General features: G+C 39.8%; 1 protein-coding gene across 7 annotated transcripts in view; it reads left to right on the top strand.

The window, feature by feature from the left end:
- ASPG (asparaginase) overlaps window positions 1-15,926 on the top strand; it is a 55,796-nt gene that overhangs the window by 25,846 nt on the left and 14,024 nt on the right. For 6 of the 7 annotated variants that reach the window (XR_010472731.1, XR_010472729.1, XR_010472730.1 and 3 more), the window contains 5 exons: window positions 461-574; window positions 3,912-4,031; window positions 5,091-5,186; window positions 6,055-6,218; window positions 12,609-12,695. Coding sequence is in view for 3 of the 7 variants with exons in the window: in XM_065063344.1 (XP_064919416.1) it covers window positions 461-574; window positions 3,912-4,031; window positions 5,091-5,186; window positions 6,055-6,218; window positions 12,609-12,695 (581 nt within the window). In the remaining 4 variants the exon portion in view is untranslated. Of the gene's footprint in view, window positions 1-460; window positions 575-3,911; window positions 4,032-5,090; window positions 5,187-6,054; window positions 6,219-6,509; window positions 6,670-12,608; window positions 12,696-15,926 lie in introns of all 7 variants that reach the window. The other variant, XR_010472732.1, reaches the window with a different exon arrangement.

Below are 15,926 nucleotides of genomic sequence, written 5' to 3'. Positions count from 1 at the left end.
TGGAATTCATCCAAAGCAATGCCCCATAAAAGAATGGTAAATATGTCTGTGTGAGAACAGCCTACTTGGCAATGTTCAAAATGCCAGTGGGTTCAAACAGAGTAACTGCAGCTTTTCAATAGAGGGAATCTGACAACTCTGCAGATAGCTGATAGGGACCTGTAACCTTTCCCTTTTAGCATAGTAAGTGACCGTGGCAAGCGTTTGGGTGAATTCTTCAATGTTATTGCATGAAAAGGAATCCAAAGTAAAAGTCACCTTTATTCAGCTGGTGCTAGTATTTGCTTTGTATTTAACAACTAAAATTACAAAATTACGGTAGCAGTAGGAGGAGCAAGAGCGTGGAGGCATGGCTGCGTACTGTATTCTGTATAGCTATTCGCCATTCATATAAACTTTCTGTTCATGCAGGTATTTCTGAATGCTATGCTAATTGGAATCATTATTCCTTTTTATTCAGACTCTCGCTGATGTTGGAATAATTCCTGGAGGTGATATGACACCAGAGGCAGCCCTGACTAAACTGTCATATGCACTCAGCAAGAGTAAGCTTAGCTGGGAGGAGAAAAGGCAGGTAAATATTTCAGTGTGACCTTGAAAGGCTCTAACTTTCTCATCTACTGTGCTAACTTCTGCTTAGCTGAATGCCTTGAGCTCCTCCCTTGCATTTAAAAGCGATTGGTTTCAGAGCCATAATGTGAACATCACGTGTTTGCTTTTGTTATTTTTTTTTCTTTAAGGAAAATGCTGTTAGGCAAATGAATGTATGTAGAGTGAGAGAGAAAAGAAGCCTCTCCGTAAGTTACGTGAAGACTATGACTGAGCCATAAAAATGCTATCTTTAAATGGTAGTAGTCTACCTTGGACATTTCTGTACTAAAAACCCATATGTGGAAATTCATATAGGAGACAGAATCCCAACCCTACTGAAGTCAGCAAAGATCTTGTCATTGATCTTAGTGTGGTGAAGATTTTATCCAAGACTCATTCACACAAAGCTAATTCTGAAAATAAATATTGCCTACAGCCTCTTCCTTTACAGCATTACTCATGACAGTGCTAGATTTTGTTTCTCTCAAAGGAGATACACTTTATAAATACATATTCTAAGAACCAACTGTAACTGATTTTAAAATCATAACCCCTTTAACAATGTTCTTACTGTTCATTGGTGCTTAATCAAGGCTTTTTTTCTGAAATGATATAGTTATATATTATGTTCCATTTTTACAAGGAACATATAGCTCTGAATTAGATAGGGGAGCAGCAGTCTGCAGGAATGCATGTGTTTCTATGCTTGTATGCAGTGAATTAATGATCCTGACACTTTGGGAGATGACATCATGATGAGTCACTCTCTAGACTTTAGCACTGCATGCACATGTGTGTCTTACGATGCTGTTCTGCTTTTATTAAAACTGAAACAAATTTGATCATTATTTCATGCTCAATATCTTCCAACCAGTAGCAGCTCTTGAGACAAACATATTTGGATATCTATGATCGTAAAAGGGGTGGCTGGAAGTACGACTTACTGTGCTTAGAAACAGTTTCAGACTCTGAACTTTCAGTTGTTTGTTAAAGCTCTTGCCCTGGAAAATGAGAGGAGGAGGAGCTATGTGTTTTTTTTCAACGAGGAGGGCAAGAACGTACTCTGTCCAAGAACATGCTTAACAGGCAACATAATGCTGAGTGAAGAGTAGTGGTATTGCATGTGTTTGTGCATATACTTGTTAGAAACTGAGGCTCTTCACTGGTGCCCCTTGGGACACTGGCTGACCCTGGAACATACATATTGAGCCTTTCAGTACTTAAAAGGAGCCTATAAGAAAGATGGGGACAGACTTTTTAGCAGGGCCTCTTGCAACAGGGCAAGGGGTAACGGTTTTAAACTAAAAGAGGGGAGATTCAGTCTGGACATGAGGAAGAAATTTTTTACAGTGAGGATGGTGAAACGCCCAGAGAGGTGGTAGATCCCCCATTCATGGAGACGCTCAAGGCCAGGCTGGACGGGGCTCTGAGCGAGCAGATCTGGGTGAAGATGTCCCTGTTGGTTGCAGGGAGGTTGGACTGGATGACCTTTGAAGGTCTCTTCCAACCCAAATGATTCTCTGATTCTACGATTCTATATACTAGCCTTTGGGGTTTTTTTAAAGCAGACTTTAGTCTTCTTGTACAAGGATTATTTGGCCTGGGACAGCAGAAACTTTCCCAGCTGGCTTCCTGCCTTAGGTGTGTGAGTTAAAACTTGATTTGAGATCCAGTTTGCTGAGGTGAGATAGCTGACTTACTCAGGTCAGGACTTAGTGATATGACATTTTAGGTACCACTGGCACAGGTCCTCCTGCATCTTCATGTACTGCCCTTCGGAATGTGCTACACAGTTTTTGTGTGGTGGTGCTGGGACCTCCTTTATAAGGTTTGAAAAACAAAACAACTTTTGCAATTTCTTTGGGTTAAGCAGGATCGGTTTCCTCATTTGACTCACTGCACAGACCCACAAACAATTGTGTTGGCACAACTAAGGGAGCAGCACTCTGCATTGCCTGGGCAGGAATGAGTGGTAGAGACCAGGAGAAGAAGAAAGCCTGGAAATATGTTGTCTGTGGCAATATCTTCAGCTAAACATATCACCAAACAATAGTCTCCCAAGAGACGGAAGCTCTCCTGAAGCTGGCGTGGTTATTTTAGGATTCTCTTTCAACACGAGGCAGCAAAGAATGTGCCCCCAGACACATGCAAATGGCTTCAGAGCTGGTAGGGCCGAGTAAGACACGTAGGGCTTTGCACTGGGTGCATTTAACACAGGTGCCAATTGCTAAGGTTACCTGTGCAAAGCAATGATCTCAACCTGTCAGGCTCTAAAAGTGCGCCAAAGCAGTTGGTATCCTCTGAGTTACACGTATATGGGACTCTTCCAGCAGACAGCTACAGTGTCGGCGCTTGGAGTTTGTTTTTTTTTAATAAAGGGCATGCCTAGACATAAGTAAACCTGGGGCATTCCTCCTTCCAACATCACATCTGTTTCTTGCAAACTTTCACAATCCTGCTTTTTAAAATCCTAATTGAAATAACTACATGCTTTATAGCTGCATCAGCAACCTTTCGTGAACAAGTGCCAGTATGTAAAGTTGTCAGAATTGAGGAAACCAGTTGTTTTTTATTAATGACTGGCTTCTCTCTCTGTTCTCCAGGTTTCTCAGAACCTATCTTTTGGAGTATTTTTAATTTTCTTTATTGCCGTGTTCAAGCACTTGAATTGGCTGACATATTTTTTTCCTGGTTGTATTGGATGCACCCATCCTGCAAACTGTTGCACACCTGCTTTAATATTGAATGACTGGTACTACTGGTGACCCTGCGTATTCAAAGCTGGCTCTGTGGCCAAATTTTAACAAAATCCGGGCTAGTGGAGCTGTTTGGAAATCTGTTGAAACATAGGACCGTCCACAGACAGCCCTGGGCTTTGTATTGAGGCCTACACACGCAGTCTGTGTGGGAGCACTGAGGTTTGGGAATGCTGGCGAAAGGCAGCACGTCAGAATATTCCGGTCTCCAGCCTCACTCTGCTAATTACTCGCTATCTTTGTGTTTTTAAGTGGGCTGCAGCTTACCCCACTAGGGAACTTTTGTCTGCATACTCTAAAAATCAGGGTGTTTTGTTGTGTGCTTATTTTGGTTTCTTTGCTTTGGAAGAAAGTTTTGTTTGCCTGTCCTTTTTTTCCCCCCATTTGTCTTTTTAAACTTGCAATATTCATGGGACAGTAACTATTTCTTTAATCTTTTGTCTGTGTTCAATTAGTTTCCATAATTCCTCCAAACAATTTTCTAACTTGATCCTAAGGTTTTTTTATTAGACTACTACCATATTTTTCCTCTGCTAACAAAGGATTTGATTGCTTGCTTTTCAGATGCTGAGTGAGAATCTAAGAGGAGAAATGACTGTTGTACCCACAGGAGCCAAGATCTCTCTGAGAGATAGCAAGTTTATTCAAGTGATTGCCAAATCTCTGAGTATCAGCAGCAAGGAGGTATATACTTAAATATTTAAAATTGAACTCATGCGAAGCTGTAAACTCAGTTAAATGAATCTAGCTTAAAGATGAGCAGCAAAGCTGAAAGAAAAATGGAACATTGGAGCTTTTATATTACTTTTTTAGTACTGAGTGTCCCAGCTAACCAGTTGGGTTAGGGAGAAAGGACACAATGACAAGCATAACATTAAAATGTTTTTAATTAAAAACATATTAACTTTTTTTTTTTCCCTCTTTGTAGCCCCATCTTGAGTTTATTTTCTTGGCTGGCTGGTTGCAATAACAAGCCTCAGACAGTTGCTGTTAATTCAGGGTATTGATGATATGAAAAGTGCTTTGTATTTTCATGATCAGATGTATTGACAGTTTGGAGCGATACAAATAATAGCGGGTAAAACAGCTTAATTGTTGTACATGTACATGTACATGTACATAGAAGGCTGATACAAAGGAAGCACTACACAAGTGTTACTTGTACTGTTTAATGTTAGTCTCTCCCAATTGGAAATTCAGAAAATACAGTATTGGGATTTTAGTAGCTAATGAATATTGAATGCATGGTTCTTCTTTAGTGAGTAGGAGAAATGGGAGGATATTTAGGGGGCTTACGGGTCTTGTCAGTGGAGGTTTGGAAGTACAGGTTACACAAATGTCTGAACAATCACCTGAATAAAGTTGATCCTGTCTTGAGGAGACGGGATTATATGGTCTTTTCCAACTTCTACCAGAGCTGTTTTCTCTTACTCTACTTGACATGTAACCATGGCAGTACAGAGATAGTAATTAGTGTGTGCATCTTAAATGGTGTATGTAGATATCAGCTAATTGTAGTGTTGCCAGGGAAGAATATAAACCTTCATGGCTGCAAGACCGACAAAATATAAAATAAAGATGAGACTTTTTTCCTTCCAAGAACTAAACACTACCATTTTTATATAATGAAATGACTAATTTGGAAATGTTACATGAAAGCAAGGGCAGTGTTTTTATGACTTGGACATCAACCATGTTAGAGGCGAGGCTGATATTAAATGTTTAATTTTATTTGTTTCTCAGGAGTTAGAAGCCGTGAGAGATGCATTAATTCCACCTTTGGCTTGTGCTGCAGCTAAGCTGGGTGACATAGACGCACTAAGAGCCATAGCAGAAATGGTAATGTAAAATTAAGTTTGTACAAAACACGTGTTTTTAAATAGAGCTGTAAATGACAGGAGGAAACTATGCTCACTGGGAAGCAACTGCCTAAGTCTTAGAATCAAAGTGCTTAGACTAATACAGTTGGTTTCTAGGCTTTTCAGTCTTTGCCTTTCAAAACTGGAATGTCCTTTCCCCTATCTGGTTCTCAGCTGTTTACATTTTCTTTTGAACTGTGAAAATACAGGTAGATTAAAATGCAAGTTCTTATCTGCTAACTTGGAACACTTTAAAATGGTTTATGCTGCTTTCTTTTGCTTAACTTTCTTTATGCATATTCATAGTATCCAGCTTTTGGATGTAAATCTGTGATGATTAAAAAAAAAACACCTTGAAAATTATATTTAAGCAAAACACAGTGCAGTGCTAATTCAGGATTTTTGGCTCTCCCCAAAGCTCTAGCCTGGTTTATACCTGGAAAAAGAAACAGGCATTTCCCTGTGTAATCTCCTACACCTCATTTTTTTTTAATATTTGCCTTGGTTTACCCTACCCTTGAGACTTTAGTAGTGGAAAGGATAAATATATCTTGAAAATAACAATAAACTAAGACAAATAAAACTAGCAGGCTATAGGCACAAAGCTGCTGTATGATGTACTGCAATAAAGAGCATTACATTGCGGCGGGGGGCAGAGCGTGCAGAAGATGGAATAAATAACTTTTTTGGTGCTAAAACAACGCTACAAGATATACTTTTAAGTAAGTTGGACAAGCTTAACATTTTGGTAGTACAATTAAAATATGGTGTATGCATCTGCTGTTGTACCAACAACTTAATATGCAGCCATTGCCTTTTTAGCATGTGAAGGATCTCTCCTTTTGTAGGGTGGAAACTTGAGCTGTGGAGACTACGATGGCCGAACGCCACTTCATATTGCAGCCTCTGAAGGGCATTTACCACTAGTTGAGTATTTGTTGACATCTGGCGCAACTATTTATGCTAGAGACAGATATGGATCTACCCCACTGATTAATGCGATCAAGTTCAGGTAACAAAATAATTTATACACCACTCTATGTAAAGTTTATAAACCTTCTATGGTTTTGAATTTAAAGTCCATCCCTGTGTTTTGGTCTTGTTTTGTCTCAGCAGTCATGTGTGAATGACAGCAGTTAAAATAACTCAAACCAGTTTCATTTCAAAGGATGTGACTAGCCTAAATTAAAAGATTTTTTTAAAATAATATGAAATGAAAGCAAAAAACTTGGTATGCATGCAAAATTTTAGCATGAGGTAACTTATTGCTGCCTTCCTGCCAAGACTTTGTCCGTAATTTCAGGACTCCACTCTTTGTTATGAGGCTTCCTTATAAAACAGAACCAAACTGATCACTCCTTTTGACTGTCAGAAGTGAGAATGCAGGACCAAGGGCTGTTTTCTTTCTGCCCTCCCCTTTCTCATCAAGACCAGACTGTTTCAATTGGCACAAAATATTACCGGTAGGTTGACTTGTTTTAATCTTTCCCTTCCACCGGTGCTTTCCTGACTCTCTTGCTGGGTGACTGGTTTTTTGATTTTTCCCTTCCACCCACTCGTAATTAAATGGGATGGCTGCATGGCTCTACCTGCTTTGTGGATTTCCTCTTCCTGTTGTTCTGGATGTCAGCAGTTCTTGAATGGTAGCCATGGACATGCGATTTACTGGTCTTTTCCATGTTGTACTGTCCTAAGGAATGGCCATAGCACAGAATAGAAAGGTTATTAGATATCTAATTTTAATTTTAAAATGGTTTATATAGCCTGAGGATTCACTGAGCCATTGGTCTTCTAACGTGTTAGAAGTTGCATGCCCTAATCTCTTCTCGTTTCTTTGATCCACTTACAGCTCCTTATCTCATATTGAGTCTGTATGATGGAAGAAGTTATTTTTTTCTGTAAAGGAGCTTGGAGTGATAGAATTTTCATGATCTTCGTGGATGTCTGTCCCCAAATAGCCCTACAGCTTTCTAATGCTGACAAGTTCACCTGGTCTGTCAGGCTGGAGTTGGCTCCCTGGGAGGTCTGACACTCCTGGTTTTGCATTGCCTGCAGGAATAACATGAAGGCTTTTTCTGTCTCAAAGGCCAGATGTAGAAAACTCAACAGGCTCTATTCACTTGAGACTTGGAATCCTGTGTGGCCACGCTGTGCTATTGCCATACCTGCTGCATGGACCCCCGTGGATTTGGAGCTGGTGCTTTATCTCATGAACATATAAGCCCTCAATGGCAAACCCTTCAAGTCTTAAAGCCAAAACAAGCCCAACAGCAAATCAAACAAATAACCTTGCACTTGAATAGAGGTGGCTCTGGTCCAATGTGAGAAAATGCTAAAGCATTAGATACCATTAGATGTTCCTGTAAATCAGGCACCTACTTTTTTTTACCGCACCCAACTACCGCCTGAGGAATTTCACATGAGCTTGTTGTTTGGATTCCTTAGCATTGCCACTCCTATATTAGACTCCTACTATGACTCTTAAGCTCTTTAAAACTGCACACCCGTTTCGATATAGGGAATTGTAAAAGGAAACTGCACCACAACCATTTTCAGTTTCTCTTTTTGTTCCTACTGTTGGAATGAGAGGAAGAGTTGACTTAGAACTAAACTCATAAATGAGTATTTATGATCTGCTGTGTACTCACACTGCATTTCACGCCGGTAAGCATATAAAGGAAAATGGTAAAGATCAGACAGCTGTATATGTGTGTAATTAGATACTCACTCAAAAGATTTCTGCTACAGAAATACTTAAATTCTATTTGTTAAACAGTTGCGTGCTGAAAGTGAAGAGAATATCCTGATGCAGTGTACAAAGTGGCGGAGAGGAAAGGGGGAAAATTATCTTAATGAGCAGTCAATGCGTTAAACTGCTTAATATTGTAACTTTCTCAATTTTACTGAATATTGCATCAGCTTAATTCCATTTTCTGAGAATTAATATTTGTTTAATTGGCATTTAACTGCGGTACAGGATCCACTCATCTTAAAAATAGCTTTCTTCCAGGTTTTTATGTCACATTTCTCAGTGGCTTGCCTTTTAACCTACATAATGATGACTGATTTCTATTTTCCATTTAATAATTTGTAAAGATGATCAGGAGTTATGTCTCTTCTTAAAAGCTTCTTAACATAGCGCTGTCAGCTGCCAGACCAGCAATTTGATCTATATCAACGACAGTCTCTTAAATTTTTTTCATTTTAAGTGACTCTTTCTTTGTTTCTTTATATGGTAAAATGTGGAGTCCCTTTCTAAATAAGAAACAAACTACTGCATTTCCGCTTTTTCATTTGCAACTCTGCAATTTGCATGCAGTCTCGTTCACTTTGTGCATGAAGCTAAACAGACCACTGTTAATTTAGGCCAGTTGCTTGACATATCAAAATTAGTAGCATTTCTTTAATTTCCTAGAGTACCCTCCAGGGATAATTCATTTTCCAAACAATAGAATAATATTTTTTTAATAACAGAAACTCTCTGAGCAGGAAAATGTCTTGAATAAAAATTGTGTATATTTTATGTAGTAAAAGCATTTCCATTTACTTGTAGAGCAGTGGTAAAAGGTTGAAAATGGGGAGTTGCTCATACAGGGCTGTGAGAACATCAGATTAGAGGCAGTAAAATTACCTCCCACGTAAATATGAATTTAAATACTTGATATTTTGCAAGGTTACATTTACATTACTTCAGGAAATCTAAGGCAGAGTGAAAATCTAACCAGCACTGACTCCAGAAGTGCCCTGAATCCTCTCCTTATAGTATTTGAGCATAAAATTCCCACTGATACCAGGTAGAAAACTGAACACGTGGAACCAAGCTGATCCTGCCATAACCGTTGCAGTTGCTGAGGGAGCCAGCATTAAAAGGAATGAAGCCAGTCGAGTTTGGCTGTACGGTATGCCTGCATTTCTTAAAGAGAGTCGATGGAAGGTGTGCACCCTAAGGCCCCAGTCCTGCAAACTCTTACCCGTGTGTTCATCGCACATGTGTGATTCATCCCTTTCGAAGGTGATTCGCTTTTAATAAGTGTTTGCCATGTCGAGGCCCAAGATGATAATGTACCGTACAGCACTTTAGTTGATCTGGAGCCAGAGCCCTCACCAGCTGGTAAAAGTTCACGTCTTTATCTGGAACTCAAAGTTTGCTCATAGCAGTGAATGTTGAGGACCACACCGAATCATTTATTTTGCTATTAACCCATTAAAATATTGGTATACATTGGGGCTTTTACCTCTGGTGCTATCAATAACAGAATCTATCAGGGGCAAGACACTAAAAACACTTTTTGTCTGTTTTTTTTTCCATTCAGAAAGCAGAAGAATGACAGTAGTAGTGCCAAAAGGCTAACTTAAATAACATATGCAAAATAGTATTGTATCTATAGGCTAAGTCTGACCAAGAGCAACAGTTTGGTAACAGAGTGCACTAAGAAAAGGGACAGACAGGAACAGTTCGCAGGTGACAATAGCTCCTCATGGTTTTGCTTATCAGATGGGGGTAGACAGGAGAAGCAGCTGAGCACCCCAGGATGATGTGGTGACGTTGGCCATCCCTCGACACCTTGAACTTCCCTTGTCCAGCAGTTGCTCTGCTCTTGGTTTTGTGCTCTCACCTTAGAACAGGAATCACATTTGAACCATTCCCAAGAAGTTTGTGGCTCATGACATCAACTGAACTTCAGATCAGCTGAACTATGACCCTTGTGAGGTTTTTGTAAAGCCGCAGGAGAGCAGCACTTAAAGAAACAACTTGTAAAGACAAATACCTCTCTTGTGCCTAAGGCATAACAGTATCAGAAAATTCACAGCCAGCCTCTTGAAAATATGAGTATTGCTCTTGTGGTAGGTACAAGACAGCAGAAGTGGTTCTCTGAAAGCGGCTTAAGCTTCTGCAGAATGTAGATACCGTTTGGGTGCAAGCAGGAACAAGCTGTAGTACAGCTTATGTCCTGCATAGTTTTCATGTTGAGTGACGGGAATGTGAGGGGTGGTCTGCTTGCTTTCTTGGATGGATCTGCTCTTCATAGTCACCATACTAGATTTAACACTTAAGTTGCACGTTGCTCTTTGTCCCTACTCTTCCTCTCCCTTGCCTTTCCCTTAACAGGCAGTGGTACACACACATCCTTCCCACCATGCCAAGAAACATGATTTTGAACAATTCCAAGTCATTGGGACATTCTGTTTAGAAATGTTTTATTGTAAGCGTTTATTTTAAACACTGATAGTTTAAATGCTTAAAGATTTATTTTATTTTGTACCACTTCCCCCCCCCCAATTAAATTTGCTGTATTAAATACGTGGGGTAAATGCTCCAAATCCATCTGTATCAAAAGAGTCCCAGTTAGAGCAGTAATGGCTCCATGGCATAGGGGGGACATCAAGCGCCTTCTGGAGGGTATGTCACTACCAGTAAGGAGTGAGTAGTTTCAATAGGAGAAAAGAAAAGCCTGGCTCTTTGCTGGAATCCAGAAATCTGGACTTCATAGCAGGGGCACGTTGAGGGAAGATACCACACAATGTTACATGCTTTGTGGCCTTTTATCTTTTAGTGCTGTCCCATAGCATAGCTTTTATTTTAAAAAGCGCTAGTTCCACGCTGCAATTTCAAGTGTAAGGTGGGAAATGAGGAATACTCCAGGGCAGTCATCAGAGAGTAAACAGACACTCCCCACGTTCAGTTCTGTACCCAGAGTGAGCCTGAGTGAACAGACATGTTCTACTTTAATCTATTTTAGGTCAAATTTCTTTTCAGCTAATTACTATTCTGCTTAAGACTGAACTAAAAATTTTATACATGTAGAATTCATTCTTCACCACAGATTTAGAAATGGAAAGCTGTGCTCAAGAAGATGGCTCTTCTCTGGCTCGAGAAGATGCTTGTGGATGATTGACCATGTCATAAGGGACCCAACTGAGAAAATATTTTAGATAACTGAACAAACTTGCAACAAGTGCTGTTCCAGCAATGCTTTGCCATGAAACAAAGATGAGGGGATTTGGGGGGCTTTTTTTGAAGAGCTGTCAGTTGAAACAAATTAGAATTTTAAAAAAATCTAGTAGGTTAAATAACCTATGTTTGGAAAAGCAAGATTATTCTTATAGTATATGTACAGTACTTTGTTTAGTTTATAAATTGCGATCTTACATGAAACATATAAGCTTGCATAGGCTTAATATGGATAACTGTAAAGTAACTTTTCATTCAAGATGGAGTTTTCTTAAAAGAAGCAGAGGCAATAGATAAACAGTTTAGTCCAGTTCTAAAATGGAAAGGCCCATGGCTACCTCCAAGAAAATACAAGCGATTAAGCAGAACGTGTATGTGAGCTTATTTTTTAATTTGTAATTAATACAGATGAGTTTTTAAGTAATGTGTTGGAAAAAAACATATATTTCCTATTACAATGATATGCCTAACTCTTTATGTTGAAGTGTTATGGTGTAGCAGCTTCCTTCAAAGAGGAACTGTGAAACTATTCCTGATCTATTGGTGTCACCATGCCCTTTTTGGAGAAGAAAAATTTTTTATTTGTGAACTAGATCATTTGTTTAGCAGAGGATCACATTGTCACCTCCTTACGGAACCATATTCTAAACTTTTTGCTAGGTCACTTGTGAAAAAAGTATTTTGCACATTTTTCATCTGTCATATTATGTTCTACCCACGATAGTACCTTTAGAGACTGGCCACCTCCACAGACTTTCTCAAGCATCTGATTGAGGTATAGGAGTTGGCTGGTAGTGCTTAAATATCTATTTGTCTCTTTATCCCAAAAAGAAAGGGCAAGGAAGACATCCTAAAGACTCCAGGTGGAAATAAACAAGAAAGGTATTGGGAGAAGGGGGTTAGGAAAAGACATGCTTTTGTGGGAGGTTTGGGAGAATACTTATCACGATTTTGAAGCCCTAAAAACCTGAATAGCTTCTACATTAACCTAAGAATTTAATTGCTTATCTGCAACACATGTTTTGTTTTGTTTGAGACTGATAAATATGGGCATTGTATTCTGTGAAATAAAGGAATGATGCTATGTATAATAATAAATGTCCTCCCTGTTTGCATGTATTTCAATCACTAATATTTGAAGTGTTAAATTAAGCTAGCACTAAGGTAAAAAAAAATTATTTGAAGAGGAAAGGATTCATCCCTTTCATTTTCAGAGCTGAACGTAACCCTTCTGTGAGCTTAGAATGTGAATGATTTTTTTGATAGGGAGGGCAGATGTGTTTACTACATCTGTCACCTTGGAGAAGATTAATTGGTTCTGTGATGGTGGTGAATATCAGATAAGAACTTTCATTGACTGTTTGTGTATATGAGTAATGCTGGATTTAGGGGAAAAAAAATGCTGCTGGTCAAGACACTTTCTCTGTTATTTCTGTTGCTTTCATAAAGGCACCTAGAAGTGATTAATTTGTTACGAGAAACGGGAGCGCACCTTTCAAGCCATGACTTGGAGAACATTGGAACAACACTCTGCAGGTAAATGTGATATACGGTGAGGTGGCCCTAAAATTGGGATACATGGGGATGGTTTCTCAGAAGAGACTCTTGGATTTGAGAACAGTGTGTAGACAACTTCCAAGAAACAGTTGGGTCTCTGGCACATGACGTGGCTATTTCTGTGCTAGACTAATAACAAGGAAACAAATGAAGTGATGAAATTAAGAGTTGACTCTGTGTCGGAGCACCAGTAACTCAAGAGAGCTCCAAAGCAGGAAGTATTGTGAGGTTAAGTGAACTGGAAGCACATATGCCCCATTTTTTCCAAGCACTTTCACTGAGGAAGGGTGAGGAGGAAGCTGTGCATGATGTGATTTAATAGCATCTCTATTTGAGAGTAAAGCTGCACGTACTGCATCGTTTTTATTTTCTTAAAGTCCACTTTTCACTTATATAGGAATGGCTTCTACTCTAACTAGCATATAATGTCATTCCTAAAAATAACTACATCAAAGAGACAAATAGGTTTAACCCCAAAACTTTTGAACAACTGCTTACCATCTCTATATTTAATTTTAAGAGGAAATAATCCTCTGTTAAAGCTGCTTTTCAATACAGTTGCTTTTCATATATAAGGTGGCTTAACACAATGGATATATCATACGAAAACAAACAGATGCTTGATTTTATTTTTCTCAGTACTGGTCCTGAATTACAAATTACTCTGAAAATTACAAGAAAGTTTCATGCATTTCCTAAAATTACTTATAGTTTTTTCTTAATTGCTTTTTCTCTTCTTCTTCTCAAAAACATCAAAACCCCCCTGAGTACCATCCTTAATATCAAGACTTGGCAGGAAACCATGAGACTTGTAGGAACCAGTCAGTGCTGTATGTTGTCTATAAAACTATAAGGTCAAGGTAAAGCTCGTGTGTGTTCTGTATAGAGACCGGACTCTGTCCTTTGAGTAATTCTGGAATCAGGAGATACTCAGTTGTTGTAACACTCTCAGAGGAGGCTGGGTAATAAGACTTTTACCATGTAGTTGAAAAGTGCACTTCCCAGGGCACTACAAGTCATAGGACACTTGTCTTGGAAAAACCCAGAACTAAATCCTTGGTTTGTGTAGTTTCATCAACCAAGAAGGCGAGAGGAGTGGCTTAGGGAATGGCAAGTACATTGGCCCCTTGCTTAGCCCTGCTGCTGCGTGCAGAACCAGTTTGGCTACCTGACCTGGGAGCAGTATGTCCAAAAAGAAAAGCAGCAAACAAGAGTCCTTTAAACAAGATGTGGTTCTGATGCAGCTTGTTACAGCATTCAGGTTGTGCCAGAGGAGGTTTAGATTGGTTATTAGGAAAAGTTTATTCACAGAAAGGGTTGTCAGGCATTGGATCAGGCTGCCCAGGGAAGTGGTTGAGTCACCATCCCTGGAGGGGTTTAGAGGACATGTAGATAAGAGGTTCTTAAGGACATGGTTTAGAGGTGGACTTGGCAGTGCTAGGTTAACAGTTGGGCTTGGTGATCTTAGAGGTCTTTTCCAACAGAAACAATTCTGTGATTTTAAGGAGGATCGTACACCTGTTCATCTGTACTCCACGATCTCCTGTTGTTCAAAGCTGGTATTTTGATACTAAACATTTAAGATATTTTGAACTTGCATTGATGGTAATACATTTAGTATAAAAACAATGTAAACCTTCCAAACAGAGGGCAGGAGTGCACATGTGCGCAGAGGCCGAGCGGGGCCCTGGTGCGGAAAGGCATGCTCGGGGTGAGGGGACGATGCTCTCTCCCCTCGGCGCAGCCCAGGGGCCGGGCTGGGGCTCTCTCCTGGCTTGCAGCTGGAGCAGCAGCTGTGACCAGGGGCATGGCCACTGCCAGACATCACGGCACAGCACGTACGGGGAGCACGGCCTGCCTGAGACAGTGCTGAAGGGGCTGTGAGCGGTGGCTCTTCCGTATGCTGCTCCTGCAGAGCTGAAGGGCTTCCTTTCCTCCTGCTGTGTTAGAGGGCCTGGCACAGTCTTTTACACTAAAGTAGACTTTTTCCACAGAGCATTATTCAGATGACTAGGAGTTATTAAATCTGAGGTACTGGTCTTTGTCCTCCTGCCCAAATGTCTCAGGTACTTCTTCTGGAGCATCCTCAGATGATCTGACTGACACATGCATTTTTTCAGCATATTCTGGTTCACTTCTCTGTCCTACCTCTTACCTCCTCCTTTTAAACCTTCTCTTTGCAGGCACTGGCACCTTCATGGCAGTTGATGAGGGCACATGGTGAAGCTGCGTATAGAACAAGCTGTTTATAACATTTTCCCTCTAATTTGAACTATTTTCCTACATCTTTTCTATCTTGTAATGTGCCTTAAGCTGCAATTTATACCAGTCTGAATTTGTCACCAAGGCAATAAGCCAGCTTCCTGGGTTTAGAAGGACAAAGCTACTTGCTTTCTGATAAATTCTGCATTCCTGCACTTCGGCTGACTTAACTTTTTCATCCCCTACAGTTCTCTCTGAATTAGAAGCTGTAATCATGTTTCCCCCCTTGCCGCTTACCTGTCCTCCGACAAACTGGCTTTCATAAAAGACCATGAATGGTGATTTTTGTGTTCTAATACTGTCTCCTAGGCTTCCTTCTGTTTAGCCTCATGATTTTAGAATAGAATAGAATACTTGAGTTGGAAAATTTTGGATATAAAAATAAAAAGAAATGTGTTGCTTTGGCACTGCTGATGTTTGAGACGGAAAGGAGTTACCAACCAGAGCTGAGAGTTGGGCAGTATCAGCAGGAACTCTTCTGCAGAAGTGGAGATGCACACAGATGCAGCCAAGATGATCTAGTTATTAAATCTTTCATGGTTCCATTGGCTGGTTTCTTTTTTTAAGTGAGAGGTGTTAGTCTGATTTTTCAAGTGACTGTTGATATTTGGTATCTTGTTCATGGATTTGTTTTGAAATAAGAAAGAGGTCTCAGTGTTAGTAATCTGTTAAAAATGTCAGAGTCTCTTCTCATATTGCAGTGGTATTGTCATCTGTCTGCAAAACCAAACCATGATGAGATAAATTGGAACACTCAGACTTATTCTGAAGGCTTGTCAAATTCTGGAGTGGGTAAACAGTTGCTTTGTGTTTGTTTTTTACAAGAAAAAAGCTTGTATATAATTGAGCTACTCTGTACAAAGTCTGTACTTCACAAAATGAAATAGGGGCATAAAGCCAAACCAGCTTTCTCTTTCATATTCAGATTCATAAAATGATATGATATAA

The sequence above is a fragment of the Columba livia genome, chromosome 5 (assembly GCF_036013475.1).
Source record: "Columba livia isolate bColLiv1 breed racing homer chromosome 5, bColLiv1.pat.W.v2, whole genome shotgun sequence".
In the NCBI taxonomy this organism is placed as follows: Eukaryota; Metazoa; Chordata; class Aves; order Columbiformes; family Columbidae; genus Columba; species Columba livia.
Note: the sequence above shows the minus strand (reverse complement) of the source record. Positions and strands in the feature narration are given on the sequence as shown.